General features: G+C 41.9%; 1 protein-coding gene across 1 annotated transcript in view; it reads left to right on the plus strand.

Moving 5' to 3' along the window:
- Positions 1-15,802, plus strand: part of HEATR1 (HEAT repeat containing 1) — a 184,475-nt gene that overhangs the window by 149,808 nt on the left and 18,865 nt on the right. The window contains exon 35 of the mRNA XM_053711938.1: positions 9,609-9,749. Coding sequence (XP_053567913.1) covers positions 9,609-9,749 — 141 coding nt within the window. The remainder of the gene's footprint in view (positions 1-9,608; positions 9,750-15,802) is intronic.

The following is a 15,802-nucleotide window of genomic DNA, read 5'->3' on the forward strand; positions in this document are numbered from 1 at the left end:
GTAGTTGATTGGTTATAGCTTTAGCTCATTCATGCAGGTGTGAGTGGGCCGCAGGCAAGGTTAACCAGTAGTTGGATGTATACTTGCTTGCAACCTTGATGTTTGGACTATTTGATGGAAATGTTTCTGTTTGTTTTTTTATGAATGTATGTATATGTATGTATATGTGTGTGTATATATGTGTATGTATTAATTTCTTTAATACAGCTGGTAAGAGGCAATGATCTATTACTCTAGAAAATTACTCTTCTCTTCCACTAGGAGGCGGCAATGATTTCCAAACCCCAAGAGCTCTATAAAACAACTTGCACCCCAGACATACCTTAGTCTTTTCTTTGCCTCTGCTGGAGTTGTTTCAATAATGAAGATGTGCTTTTGATTCTTCGGAGAGATGGGTTTTCAGTCTATATTGAGGCCCGGTTTCCCCTCAGAGTGCAGTGCTTGTCAGGGGGATGTATATGGGTTATGGTTTGTGATTCTTTTTTCACTTCATGGAAAAAAAATCATAAACCCTCCATAATTGGTCGCTGGTACTTGTCTTTTGTCTCCCTTTATGGATCTACCATATACTCCTGTTCCATAACCTCTCCCGATATGTTTCAGTACTTGTCTGCCTGTCTGCTCCTTGCCAATATATATGACCCTGGCACAGATCCTTTCACGATTCCCTTGCTGTTTTATGTGTGTCAGCTTTTTTGGCATGCTTAGTTTATATTTTGCGCCCCAGCCTTTAGGTTTACACGCGTCATGTTAGTTTTTCTTGCACATTCTATTTTTAGCTGACGAGCATTATCTGTCCTAGTTCGTTATGTTAATGTCTCCTGCTTTGATTTGCGGTTCATCTGAGTGTATTTAAAAAGATGCTTTGGAAAGGGTAAGTGGTTCCACTCCTCAAGAGCTTTTTAAGGGGGTTTTAGTGTTTATTGCATTGCTTTGCCGTATGCTATAATAGAGCAGTCTAATTTTTGTCCCTAAATCTACCCAAGAAACTGAGTCTCCTGAACACCTTTCTACCATTATTAGGTGTGCTTTATTGTAAGAGAGCTGAAGAGCCTTCTACTGATCATTTATGTGACTCATGTTTAGATTTGTTAATGCAATCAGATTAATATGGTAGGTGTCACCTACTGTGAAAAACATAAGGCTGCAGTTTTCAGCCTTCAAACAAGAGTAAAAGGTCAGTTCAGATTTTACCTTCTGCAATCACTATGTTCCTTGAGACCAGGGGTACTGTTTTGTCTTCAGATGGTGAAGTTTCCTCTGGGTATGAGGACTCATCTGATGTTGAACCTAATATTTCCTCTTTGCTGTTTAAAGTTGAACATATTTGTTCTCTTTTAAAGGAGGCCTTAATCACTTTAAGGGTTAAAGATCCTAAAGTTTCTGATAAGCCTTATAATCATTCAGTTTTGTTTTCCCTATTCCTGATGCTGTCTCTGACATAAATTCTAGGTAATGGTCTAAGCCAGGTAATTATTTTACTACTCCTGCAAGATTTAAAAAGTTATATCGTTTACCTGCTGATAATACAGATTTGTGGGAAACGGTTCCCAAGGGGAATGGGGCCATTTCCACTCTTTCTAAACGCTTTGGAAGACGGTACTTCCTTTAAAGATCCTTTTGACAGAAAGTTAGTCTTTTCATAGAAGGGCCTTTTTACATGCAGGCTATATTCTCAGGTCAGCTATTTCTATTGCTGATGTAGCTGCTGCTTCTACTTACTGGTTGTCTAGTCTTTCAGAGCAGTATCCTGAGGATTCTGCTAGGTCTAATCTTCTGAGTTTACTCAAGAGTGCCAATTCTTTTATTTGTGAGGCTGTATTTCATATTATGAATATTAATGTCAAAAATATGTATTTGACAGTCCTTGCAAGGAGAGCCTTATGGCTTAAATCCTGGTCTGCTGATATGGTGTCTAAATCTAGACTAATATATCTTTCCTTTCAGGGAAAGAAATTATTTGGTTCTGATTTAGATTTAGATAATGGGAGTAAATTAGAAACTTGCTTAAAATTGCATGCTCTGTCTGAATCACAAAATAAAAATGTGGGTTCAGTGTCCCTTTAAACCAATTTCTCCTCCATGGAATCTTGGTGTTAAAGGTTTTTCAAGAGTTATGGATTGTGGACTCTCACCACCTGTATGAAAGAAAACAATTTATACTTACCTGATGATGATACATTAATTTTTGTTATGGTGGTGAAAGTCCACGAGACTCCACATTTTATGTTTTTTTGGATTTATCAGGTAAGCATAAATTTTTTTTTTTTTTTATATGTATACATTGGTATGATATATTTGTGGGTACTCAGAATATGGTTCATTAGCTTATGTTGGTGCTTCTGGTTACTATGGCTTATTGTTTTTTTCTTTAATTCATATTAGAAGATTTCTGCCAGTTAAGCTTGAATTGCATTTTAGATTGTATGTTAAAGGGACAGTAAACACCTTGAGATTTGTATATAAAATGTTATGTATAATGAAACATTTTGCAATATATTTTTATTATTTATTTTGCCCCTTTTTATGTAATTTAGCTCTGAAAATTGAGCACTTTATAATTCTCAGAACATAAGAATCACTCTACTGACTTTTCAACTCTAACTCTGCTACATCTTTCACTAATTGGCTTTAACAACAACTGCAAAACTGAGTACTTTACACTAACTTTATGACTGCAGCTAGCCTTGTTGTCTGCAGACTAAAGCCCGGATTGGCTCCTACAAATTAGACAAATTGTGGGTGGAGTTTGGCTATTGATAAATATTTGCAATAAAAAGGATCATAATTTGTTTTAAAAACATTAAGATTTGGCTATGTTGTTATATAGCAACACAGCAGAAACATCTTGTAATTACAAGGTGTTTACTGTCCCTTTAAATGCTCGATATTATATTTCTTATTGATGTAGGACCCTTCTTAGACCATAACTCAAGGCCTAGAGGTTTTGTACCATTAGAATTTCAAAAGGCTGTTCATACTTATGTCAAATTAATCTGATTTAGGAAAAATATCCATATAGATACATTAATATTCAAATATTGACTTTCCTAGTGTGTTTGATAATGAACACCCTCATGTTACATTTACTATTTTGAATGATTGATTGAACATTAAATAGAAAGTAATATTTGAACTAGAATAATTTAAATTACCAAGAAGATTTTAAAGGGACAGTAAACACAAGACATTTTTGTTATGTTGCTATAGAATAACATATCAGCCGAGTCTAAATGTTTTTAAACAAATTAACAACCTTTTTTTGCTGCCATTAGTTTTCAATAGCCAAGCTCCATCTACCATTTACCTTAATTGGAGAAGCTAATCGAGGTCAGATTTAGAAGTTGCTCAATTTTCTATGCTAAATTAATTTATATTTCAAAGTTGTTTCATTACCCTTAACTAAATATTTTATATAAAAATTCAAGGTGTCCGTTGTCCCATCTTAAAAAGCACTTATTGTTTTTGTGATTTTCCCCCCCAACACTACTGTCCCTTTAATTATTAAGTATTTTTCTTCTGTTATGTGTGATCAGTCCACGGGTCATCATTACTTCTGGGATATTATCTGCTCCCCTACAGGAAGTGCAAGAGGATTCACCCAGCAGAGTTGCTATATAGCTCCTCCCCTCTACGTCACCTCCAGTCATTCTCTTGCACCCAAAGACTAGATAGGAGGTGTGAGAGGACTATGGTGATTATACTTAGTTTTTAGAACTTCAATCAAAAGTTTGTTATTTTACAATAGCACCGGAGCGTGTTATTACCTCTCTGGCAGAGTTTGAAGAAGAATCTACCAGAGTTTTTCTTATGATTTTAACCGGAGTAGTTAAGATCATATTGCTGTTTCTCGGCCATCTGAGGGAGGTAAAAAACTTCAGATCAGGGGACAGCGGGCAGTTGAATCTGCATTGAGGTATGTAGCAGTTTTATTTTCTGAATGGAATTGATGAAAAGATCCTGCCATACCGTTATAATGAACATGTATGTATACTCTACACTTTAGTATTCTGGGGATGGTATTTCACCGGAATTACTCTGTAAAAGTACATTAAACCTTTTAATAGGTATTTTTCATGTTAAACGTTTTTGCTGGAATGTAGAATCGTTTGCATTAATGAGGTACTGAGTGAATAAATATTTGGGCATTATTTTTCCACTTGGCAGTTTGCTTGTTTTAATTATGACAGTTTCGTTTATCTCTCACTGCTGTGTGTGAGAGGGAGGGGCCGTTTTTGGCGCTCTTTGCTACGCATCAAAAATTTCCAGTCAGTTACTCTTGTATTTTCTGCATGATCCGGTTCATCTCTAACAGAACTCAGAGGTCTTCAAACTTCTTTGAAGGGTGGTAGATTCTCTCAGCAGAGCTGTGAGACTTATATAGTGACTGTGATTTAAAACGTTGCTCTGTAATTTTTATGTTTAAAATTTAATTAGTGTTATTTTACTAATGGGAACAAACCTTTGCTAAAAAGTTGTGTTGTTTTTAAAGTGTGATGCCATAACTGTTTTTCAGTTCATTATTTCAACTGTCATTTAATCGTTTAGTGCTTCTTGAGGCACAGTACGTTTTTGTTAAATAAGATTGTAACCGAGTTGCATGTTTATTGCTAGTGTGTTAAACATGTCTGATTCAGAGGAAGATACCTGTGTCATTTGTTCCAATGCCAAGGTGGAGCCCAATAGAAATTTATGTACTAACTGTATTGATGCTACTTTAAATAAAAGCCAATCTGTACAAATTGAACAAATTTCACCAAACAGCGAGGGGAGAGTTATGCCGACTAACTCGCCTCACGTGTCAGTACCTGCATCTCCCGCCCGGGAGGTGCGTGATATTATGGCGCCTAGTACATCTGGGCAGCCATTACAGATAACATTACAAGATATGGCTACTGTTATGACTGAAGTTTTGGCTAAATTACCAGAACTAAGAGGCAAGCGTGATCACTCTGGGGTGAGAACAGAGTGCGCTGTTAATTCTAGGGCCATGTCTGATACTGCGTCACAGCTTGCAGAGCATGAGGACGGAGAGCTTCATTCTGTAGGTGACGGTTCTGATCCAAGCAGATTGGATTCAGATATTTCAAATTTTAAATTTAAATTGGAAAACCTCCGTGTATTACTAGGGGAGGTCTTAGCGGCTCTTAACGATTGTAACACTGTTGCAATACCAGAGAAAATGTGTAGGTTGGATAAATACTTTGCGGTACCGGCGAGTACTGACGTTTTTCCTATACCTAAGAGATTAACTGAAATTGTTACTAAGGAGTGGGATAGACCCGGTGTGCCGTTCTCACCCCCTCCAATATTTAGAAAGATGTTTCCAATAGACGCCACCACACGGGACTTATGGCAAACGGTCCCTAAGGTGGAGGGAGCAGTTTCTACTTTAGCTAAGCGCACCACTATCCCGGTGGAGGATAGCTGTGCTTTTTCAGATCCTATGGATAAAAAATTAGAGGGTTACCTTAAGAAAATGTTTGTTCAACAAGGTTTTATATTGCAACCCCTTGCATGCATCGCGCCGATTACGGCTGCGGCAGCATTTTGGATTGAGTCTCTGGAAGAGAACCTTAGTTCAGCTACGCTGGACGACATTACGGACAGGCTTAGAGTCCTTAAACTAGCTAATTCATTCATTTCGGAGGCCGTAGTACATTTAACCAAACTTACGGCTAAGAATTCAGGATTCGCCATTCAGGCACGTAGGGCGCTGTGGCTAAAATCCTGGTCGGCTGATGTAACTTCTAAGTCCAAATTACTTAATATACCTTTCAAGGGGCAAACTTTATTTGGGCCCGGTTTGAAAGAAATTATTGCTGACATTACAGGGGGTAAGGGCCACGCTCTACCTCAAGACAAAGCCAAAGCTAAGGCTAGACAGTCTATTTTTCGTCCCTTTCGGAATTTCAAAGCAGGAACAGCATCAACTTCCACTGCACCAAAACAGGAAGGAGCTGTTGCTCGTTACAGACAAGGCTGGAAACCTAACCAGTCCTGGAATAAGGGCAAGCAGGCCAGGAAACCTGCTGCTGCCCCTAAGACAGCATGAACCGAGGGCCCCCGATCCGGGACCGGATCTAGTGGGGGGCAGACTCTCTCTCTTCGCCCAGGCTTGGGCAAGAGATGTCCAGGATCCCTGGGCGCTAGAGATCATATCTCAGGGATACCTTCTAGACTTCAAATTCTCTCCCCCAAGAGGGAGATTTCATCTGTCAAGGTTGTCAACAAACCAAATAAAGAAAGACGCGTTTCTACGCTGTGTACAAGATCTATTATTAATGGGAGTGATCCATCCGGTTCCGCGGTCGGAACAAGGACAAGGGTTTTACTCAAACCTGTTTGTGGTTCCCAAAAAAGAGGGAACTTTCAGGCCAATCTTGGATTTAAAGATCCTAAACAAATTCCTAAGAGTTCCATCGTTCAAAATGGAAACTTTTCGGACAATCTTACCCATGATCCAAAAGGGTCAGTACATGACCACAGTGGATTTAAAGGATGCTTACCTTCACATACCGATTCACAAAGATCATTACCGGTATCTAAGGTTTGCCTTCTTAAACAGGCATTACCAGTTTGTAGCCCTTCCATTCGGATTGGCTACGGCTCCAAGAATCTTCACAAAGGTTCTGGGTGCCCTTCTGGCGGTACTAAGACCGCGAGGAATTTCGGTAGCTCCGTACCTAGACGACATTCTGATACAAGCTTCAAGCTTTCAAACTGCCAAGTCTCATACTGCCAAGTCTCATACAGAGTTAGTTCTGGCATTTCTCAGGTCGCATGGATGGAAAGTGAACGAAAAGAAGAGTTCTCTCTTTCCTCTCACAAGAGTTCAATTCTTGGGGACTCTTATAGATTCTGTAGAAATGAAGATTTATCTGACAGAAGACAGATTAACAAAGCTTCTAAATGCATGCCGTGTCCTTCATTCCATTCAACTCCCGTCAGTAGCTCAATGCATGGAGGTGATCGGCTTAATGGTAGCAGCAATGGACATAGTACCCTTTGCACGCCTACATCTCAGACCGCTGCAATTGTGCATGCTGAGTCAGTGGAATGGGGATTACTCAGATTTGTTCCCCACTCTGAATCTGGATCAAGAGACCAGAAACTCTCTTCTATGGTGGCTTTCTCGGCCACATCTGTCCAGGGGGATGCCATTCAGCAGGCCGGACTGGACAATTGTAACAACAGACGCCAGCCTACTAGGTTGGGGCGCTGTCTGGAATTCTCTGAAGGCTCAGGGACATTGGAGTCAGGAGGAAAGTCTCCTGCCGATAAACATTCTGGAATTGAGAGCAGTTCTCAATGCCCTTCTAGCTTGGCCCCAGTTAAAAACTCGGGGGTTCATCAGGTTTCAGTCGGACAACATCACGACTGTAGCTTACATCAACCATCAGGGAGGGACAAGAAGCTCCCTAGCAATGATGGAAGTATCAAAGATATTTCGCTGGGCAGAGTCTCACTCTTGCCACCTGTCAGCAATCCACATCCCGGGAGTGGAGAACTGGGAGGCGGATTTCTTGAGTCGCCAGACGTTTCATCCGGGGGAGTGGGAACTTCATCCGGAGGTCTTTGTCCAAATACTTCGACGTTGGGGCAAACCAGATATAGATCTCATGGCGTCTCGCCAGAACGCCAAACTTCCTCGCTACGGATCCAGATCCAGGGATCCGGGAGCGGTTCTGATAGATGCTTTGACAGCACCTTGGAACTTCAGGATGGCTTATGTGTTTCCACCCTTCCCGCTGCTTCCTCGATTGATTGCCAAAATCAAACAGGAGAGAGCATCAGTGATTCTAATAGCACCTGCATGGCCACGCAGGACTTGGTATGCAGATCTAGTGGACATGTCATCCTGTCCGCCTTGGTCTCTACCTCTAAGACAGGACCTTCTGATACAGGGTCCATTCAAACATCAAAATCTAACTTCTCTGAAGCTGACTGCTTGGAAATTGAACGCTTGATTTTATCACAACGTGGTTTTTCTGAGTCGGTTATTGATACCCTGATACAGGCTAGGAAGCCTGTTACCAGAAAGATTTACCATAAAATATGGCGTAAATACCTATACTGGTGTGAATCCAAAGATTACTCCTGGAGTAAGGTTAGGATTCCTAGGATATTGTCCTTTCTACAAGAAGGTTTAGAAAAGGGTTTATCGGCTAGCTCATTAAAGGGACAGATCTCAGCTCTGTCCATCTTGTTACACAAGCGTCTGTCAGAAAATCCAGACGTCCAGGCATTTTGTCAGGCTTTAGCTAGGATCAAGCCTGTGTTTAAAACTGTTGCTCCGCCATGGAGTTTAAACTTAGTTCTTAACGTTTTACAGGGTGTTCCGTTCGAACCCCTTCATTCCATTGATATAAAATTGTTATCTTGGAAAGTTCTATTTTTAATGGCTATTTCCTCGGCTCGAAGAGTCTCTGAATTATCAGCCTTACATTGTGATTCTCCTTATCTGATCTTTCACTCAGACAAGGTAGTTCTGCGTACTAAACCTGGGTTCTTACCTAAGGTAGTCACTAACAGGAATATCAATCAAGAGATTGTTGTTCCATCCTTGTGTCCAAATCCTTCTTCAAAGAAGGAACGTCTTCTACACAATCTGGATGTAGTTCGTGCCCTCAAGTTCTACTTGCAGGCAACTAAGGATTTTCGACAAACGTCTTCCCTGTTTGTCGTGTACTCTGGTCAGAGGAGAGGTCATAAGGCTTCGGCTACCTCTCTCTCCTTCTGGCTTCGTAGCATAATTCGTTTAGCCTATGAGACTGCTGGACAGCAGCCTCCTGAAAGAATTACAGCTCATTCTACTAGAGCTGTGGCTTCCACTTGGGCCTTTAAGAATGAGGCCTCTGTTGAACAGATTTGCAAGGCTGCAACTTGGTCTTCGCTTCATACTTTTTCCAAATTTTACAAATTTGATACTTTTGCTTCTTCGGAGGCTATTTTTGGGAGAAAGGTTCTTCAGGCAGTGGTTCCTTCTGTATAATGAGCCTGCCTATCCCTCCCGTCATCCGTGTACTTTTGCTTTGGTATTGGTATCCCAGAAGTAATGATGACCCGTGGACTGATCACACATAACAGAAGAAAACATAATTTATGCTTACCTGATAAATTCCTTTCTTCTGTTGTGTGATCAGTCCACGGCCCGCCCTGTTTTTTAAGGCAGGTAAATATTTTTTAAATTATAATCCAGTCACCACTACACCCTTGGCTTCTCCTTTCTCGTTGGTCTTTGGTCGAATGACTGGAGGTGACGTAGAGGGGAGGAGCTATATAGCAACTCTGCTGGGTGAATCCTCTTGCACTTCCTGTAGGGGAGCAGATAATATCCCAGAAGTAATGATGACCCGTGGACTGATCACACAACAGAAGAAAGGAATTTATCAGGTAAGCATAAATTATGTTTTTTTTTTTTTTTTTTATATACAAAAAATGAATGTTCTCTTTGTACAAGGATTCTAGAGAGGGGTTGACACATGCAGGACTTAATACACTTTATTGTTCATTTTGAAATCCAGATTAGAAATTGAATTCTCATTCATTGCATTTACTTTGGCTATCACAGTTAATGAATTCCTTTCCTTCCCACATTTTTACAGGTCAACGCTTTGCTGCCTACAGAAACATTTATCCCAGTAATTCGAGGACTTATGTCCAATCAGCTGCCGTCTGTACGACGCAAAGCCATGGATCTTTTGAACAACAAACTACAGCAGCGCACGCGGTGGGAGGGGGAGCAGGTGAGAGACCGGACTTACTATACTATAAAGATTGTAATCATTCTGTGCTGCAGTTCTGCAGTTTCATCAAATATGCATTTCCCTGGCCGACATTCAACAAATGAACTAGGTTTTATGTTTAGTTAATGTTCTCTTATATAGCCACAGTTCATCAGGTTAACAACTCCAAATAGGCCATGCAACAAACTTATTTCGGCACAATATTCTTTAAATGTCAATATTTAATATTCTAGTGCAATACTGCAGCTTCATTGCAGTGTGCTTGTCTATTATTCTTAACACTAATCCTGTCTGATGGGGCATTTCATATGAGTTTACTGTATCATTTACTAAATCTAGTTCTTCAGTCGCACAGATGCGTGGGAATCACTTTTGTTAGAATGTTTTATATCAATAAAATTATAGTAGTCTTTTTTTTTTTTTTTTCCCTGTGTGATGCCCTTGAATCTATGACACTGACAGCAACATTCGTCCTATTCTTTGTAGCCAATACATTTGCTAACTGTGCTTTTACTTTCAGAGGCTCTTAACCGGGGGTCCTTGGACCCTCAAGGGATTATACGGATAGAGTTGGCTGGGGGGGGGGGGTTACAGAATTTGAGTGGAAAAAAATAAAATGACAACCTAGTATTAGCAATACCTAAAAGGGGTCGATCAAATGATTTCTCAACCGAAATCCACAGATGAAGTCCCAGTGACTGGTGAGCTGTCTCCTATAGAAAGTAATTAAGCTCTCTGGAATGCAGAATATTGCAGGGAACAGATAACAACAACCATAAATACAACAAAAATACAAACAAATAGCAGCATTTTCATAATACTTTATCTACAATTCGCTTTTAGTTTTTTAAACATAATTTTCTAGCTGAGATAATCGCGTCCGCTTCCTTTTGTTCAGCCCACTCACCAAGGCCGCAAGTCTCATTTTGCAATAGAAAAAATACATTTTATCATTTTTGGTACAGTTATAACTTTGTATTTTGAAATTGGATTGAAAATGAAATTGTTTTTCCTGCTTACTTTAAAACAGAATTTTACTGCATACTGTTAATACGTTTACATTCTATAAAAAATACTTTTATTTATCAGCTGCTGATGGTTGATTAAAGGGAAATGATATAAAATAAAAATTCTACTGCCCATACTTAAAGAGCAGCATCTAAACAGGTTAGCATTTTTTCCCCCCGAAAAAAATAAATAAAAATCCTTATGAAAGCTATTTATATGGACATGAAACCCAAAATTCTTCTTTCATGGTTTAGATAAAGCATTACATTTTAAAAAACCTTTCAGTTTAATGCTGTTCTTTGCTTCTTTCTCTCTGTATACTTTATTGAAGAAAGCTGCAGTGCACTGCTGGGAGCTAGCTGAACACATTGGTTGCCAATAAGTTATATATCTGCAGCTACCAATCAGCAGCTAGCTTCCAGCTTCTCAGCCTACCTATAATAAACGTTGGTTGGAAAGTTATTTAAAATGGTATGTTCTATCTGACTCATGAAATACATTTTTGTGGTTTCATGACCCTTTAAGCTTCCTTCTTATGCTCATTGGCTGATAGAGACTTCCTGGAAATGCTCATTGTTTGATAGGTGCTTCCTGCTGATATTCACTGAGCATTCATAGGATGTTAAAACAGCTTTTACTTATTGTCAAAATTTATTTAAAGGGACAGTAAACATACAAAATAATGTGATATAATTCTGCACAAAGTGCAGAATTATATAACATTATCTTTTTATCCCAAAGTTGGACTCTGCTCAAGGTTCTACTGAGGGGGTCTAGTTTTTCAAATGCGCTTCGCGATAAAAAAAACTCAGGAAATGCTTTAGATTTATAAAGGTGCCGTTAAGATAATGTTATATAATTCTGCACTATGTGCAGAATTATATAACATTATTTCCATCTAAAGGGGAGGAGAGTCCACGGCTTCATTCATTACTTGTGGGAAATAAGAACCTGGCCACCAGTAGAAGGCAAAGACACCCCAGCCAAAGGCTTAAACACCTCCCCCACTTCCCTTATCCCCCAGTCATTCTTTGCCTTTCGTCACAGGAGGTTGGCAGAGAAGTGTCGGAAGATCCAGAGTAGTCTCTTATGGAGGGTAGTACTCTTCGGAATGGGACTGGAGTTTTAAGTAGTCCTGTCAGCCTCTCAGTGAGAGCTTGGGTAAATGTTAGAGTCCGGAGATGCAGGGAGAGTCTTTCTGCGAAACCATCCCGACTCATTTTAACAGCTTCATAAGCAATCAGCGTTGACGGGTTTCGCTGCCTGCTTCCTACACTCAAGTCTATGGCAGGAGTGATGCTACTACAATGTCAAACTTGAGAGGCCGTGTTTTTGTTCCACGGCGTAGATTCTGGTAAGATTGTTTCATTTTTATACACATAATGAGAACGCAGAAGACTGGGTCACAGTGTGATGCCTCTTATCTTTATAGAATCAAGGTTTATCATCCCTAGTAAGGGGATTATTGAACAGGGGGGGTTTATACATAATATTGTTTATTGTGTCATTGCTGCAATATGTGTGAGATGAGGCTCTGGCAATGGGGGAACTTTAGTTTCCTTCTGGGAGTATTTGCGCGGCTGTTTTGGCGTGCTTTCTCCCTAGTGCAGGGGCATTCCTTCTGACCGGGTGTGGCCTAATCTACTTCTTTGCTCTTCTGGTGGTGCAGGAGACGCAACGGTTTCTGTGGTCCGGGTCCTAGGAGGTGGTGAGTGCCCCGGCCATTGGAGGTTATAAAGGTGGCATTGTTTATTTTAGAACAAGTCCGTAATAAAGCCGCCATCTAGTGAGGACACTGATGCGTTAGAGGGTTCTCCTACTTTAACTAAGTCTAGTACCTGTGTTTATTGTGAGGAGGTTCCGGTAGATCCGCCTGCTAAACTATGTTCCCCTTGCCTTGATAAGGTCTCGACTTCTCGAAAGAAGAGAATGTCTAGTACTACTGAGCCATCTACCTCCTGAGGGCTCCCCGTTCCATGAGGTGTGTCCCCTACATTCAACTCCGAGTACACATGCAGCACCCCAGGGCATGTCTATTTTTCCTTTGGGGCAAATCAGTTGGCCCTCAGACTTTGCAGATCAACTGCAAAATGCGGTCTCTAAGGTGATTAGTGCCTTACCACGTTCTGCTAAGCGCAAGCGTAGGGTACAATATGGCGATCCGGCCCAGGAGTCATATTCTCCTATGGAAATCTTGGAAAGGTTATCCGCTGACGAGGACGACTCCGTCTCTTCGGAGCATGTTCCTTCTGGGTCGGAATCCATGTCATCTAAAGCTCCGTCTGCAGAGGAGCCTGACTTTAGGTTTAGGATGGAAAATTTGCGCTTTTTGTTGAGGCAGGTGCTTGCTACTCTCGAGGTTCTGGAACCGAAACTACCGGAGGAACCCTCGATTCCTAAGCTTGATAAAGTGTATGAGGACAGGGTGGTACCTCAGACCTTCTTGGTTCCTGTTAAGATGGCTAACATTATTAAGAATGAATGGGAGGGATTAGGTTCTTCCTTTTCCCCTTCTCCCTTTTTAAGAAACTGTTCCCCGTCCTGGACTCTCAGCTTGAGCTATGGGGGACTGTCCCTAAGGTGGATGGTGCTATCTCTATGCTTACGAAGTGGACGACGATTTCTCTTGAGGATAGTTCGTTGTTCAAAGAGCCCATGGATAAGAAGTTAGAAAACATGTTAAGGAAAATGTTTTAACACACAAGGTTTGTTTTTCAGCTGGCAGTGGCGGAAGCCGGAGCTGCGACTTGTTGGTGCAAATCTCTGTCTTATATGGTCGAGAGGGAGACTCCCCTCGACGAAATACAAGAGAGAATTAAGGCCTTGAGGGTAGCTAATTCTTTTATTTGTGATGCCAATATGCAAATTATTAGCCTGAATGCTAAGGTTTCAGGGTTTTCTGTACTAGGCTGCAGGGCTCTGTGGCTAAAAGTCGTGGTCTGCGGACATGACCTCTAAGTCCAGACTGTTATACCTTCCCTTTCAGGGAAATATCCTGTTCTGTCCAGGATTGGATCATATGTATCCACGGTTACGGGAGGCAAGGGTGCTTTCCTACTGCAGGATAAGAAGGTTAAGCCTAAGGGATCTACGTTTTGTCCCTTTTGTGCGGACAAGGACCAGCACCAGCAGCCCGCTGCGAAAGCGGATCAGTTCAAGGGTGCTTGGAAGCCAGCTCAGTCTTGGAACAAGTCCAAGCAGAACAAGAAGACCACCAAAACAAAGTCGGCATAAAGGGGTGGCCACCGACCGGTCTCTGGACCAAGTAGGGGGCAGATTGTCTCTCTTCTCAGAGGCCTGGTTGCAGGATGTTCAGGACCCTTGGGTTTTGGAGGTTGTCGCCCAAGGATACAGGATAGGGTTCAAAACTCATCTGCCCAGGGGTAGATTCCTCCTGTCATATCTGTCTTCCAGACCAGAAAAGAGAGAACCTTTCTAGAATGTGTGAGGGATCTCTCTTCTCTCTGAGTTATTGTACCAGTACCCCCAGCAGAAAGGGGTCTAGGGTACTATTCAAACCTTTTTGTGGCCTCAAAGGAGGACGGCATGTTCCGCCCTATTTCTAGACCTAAAATGTTTAAACAGTTTTCTGGCTGTTCCATCGTTCAAAATGGAAACGGTCAGGTCTATTCTGCCCCTAGTTTTAAGAGGGTCAGTATATGATGACAATAGACTTGAAGGATGCCTACCTTCATGTGCCAATCCACAGGGATCATTTCAGGTTCCTGAGATTTGTATTTCTGGACCAACATTTCCAGTTTGTGGCCCTTTCCTTTGGTCTGGCAAAAGGCCCCGAGTGTCTTCACAAAGGTTCTGGGGACACTGCTGGCAGTAGCATTCAGTCTTGCAGAAGATCATTCGAGGGCCCTTCTGCTTTTGCTCCAATCTTACGGTTGGAAGATAAACTCGGGAAAGAGCTCCCTGATTCCCAGCAACAGCGTGGAGTTTCTTGGAACGATAATAGATTCTATATCTATGAAGATATTTCTCACAGATCAGCGACGCAGGAAGATTGCATCCGCTTGTCTTGCCCTTCTGTACTACTCCAGTCCCTCTGTGGCTCAGAGTATGGAGGTGATCAGGCTCATGGTATCCAGCATCAATGTCATTTCATTCGCCAGGTTCCATCTCAGACCTCTTCAGTTGTGCATGTTGAGACAGTGGAACGGCGATCATACAGACCTATCCCAACAGATTTCTCTGGACGATCGGACGAGGGAATCCCTCTCTTGGTGGAATTGCCCGGAACAACTGTCCCAAGGGACATCCGTCCTGGGAGATTGTGACCACGGACGCAAGTCTGGCAGGATGGGGAGCTGTTTGGGGTGCCAGGATGGCACAGGGAAAATGGTCTCGAGAGGAGTGTCTCCTCCCGATCAATATTCTGGAACTTCGAGCGATCTACAATGCTCTGAAGGCGTGGCCTCTTCTGGGTTCGTTCAGCTTCATCAGATTCCAGACAGACAACATTACCTCGGTGGCTTACATCAACCATCAGGGGGGACGAGAAGCTCCCTAGCGATGAGGCAGGTTTCTCGGATATTGGAATGGGCAGAGTCCCACAGCTGCTCGCTCTCAGCAATCCACATTCCGGGTGTGGACAACTGGGAAGCGGATTTTCTCAGCCGGCACTCCTTCCATCCGGGAGAATGGTCTCTCCACCCCGAGGTGTTTGCGGAGATATGTCATGAATGGGGGACTTCGGAGATAGATCTCATGGTGTCCAGACTCAATTGCAAGCTACCCAGATACGGTTTGCGGTCCAGGGATCCCCAGGCAGAGCTGATGGATGCCTTGGCAACACTTTGGGGGTTCAACCTAGTTTACATTTTTCCACCGTTGCCACTTCTACCTCGTGTAGTGGCCCGCATCAAACAGGAGCAAGCTTCAGTTATTCTGATTGCTCCGTCATGGCCACGGAGGACGTGGTTTGCTGATCTGGTGGGGATGTCATCGTCTCCTCCATGGAGGTTACCCTGTCGCAGGGATCTGTTGGTAAAGGGTTTTTTTCAACATCAAAATCTAGATTCTCTGAGGCTGACTGC

This window comes from Bombina bombina, chromosome 4 (assembly GCF_027579735.1).
Source record: "Bombina bombina isolate aBomBom1 chromosome 4, aBomBom1.pri, whole genome shotgun sequence".
Taxonomy (NCBI): domain Eukaryota; kingdom Metazoa; phylum Chordata; class Amphibia; order Anura; family Bombinatoridae; genus Bombina; species Bombina bombina.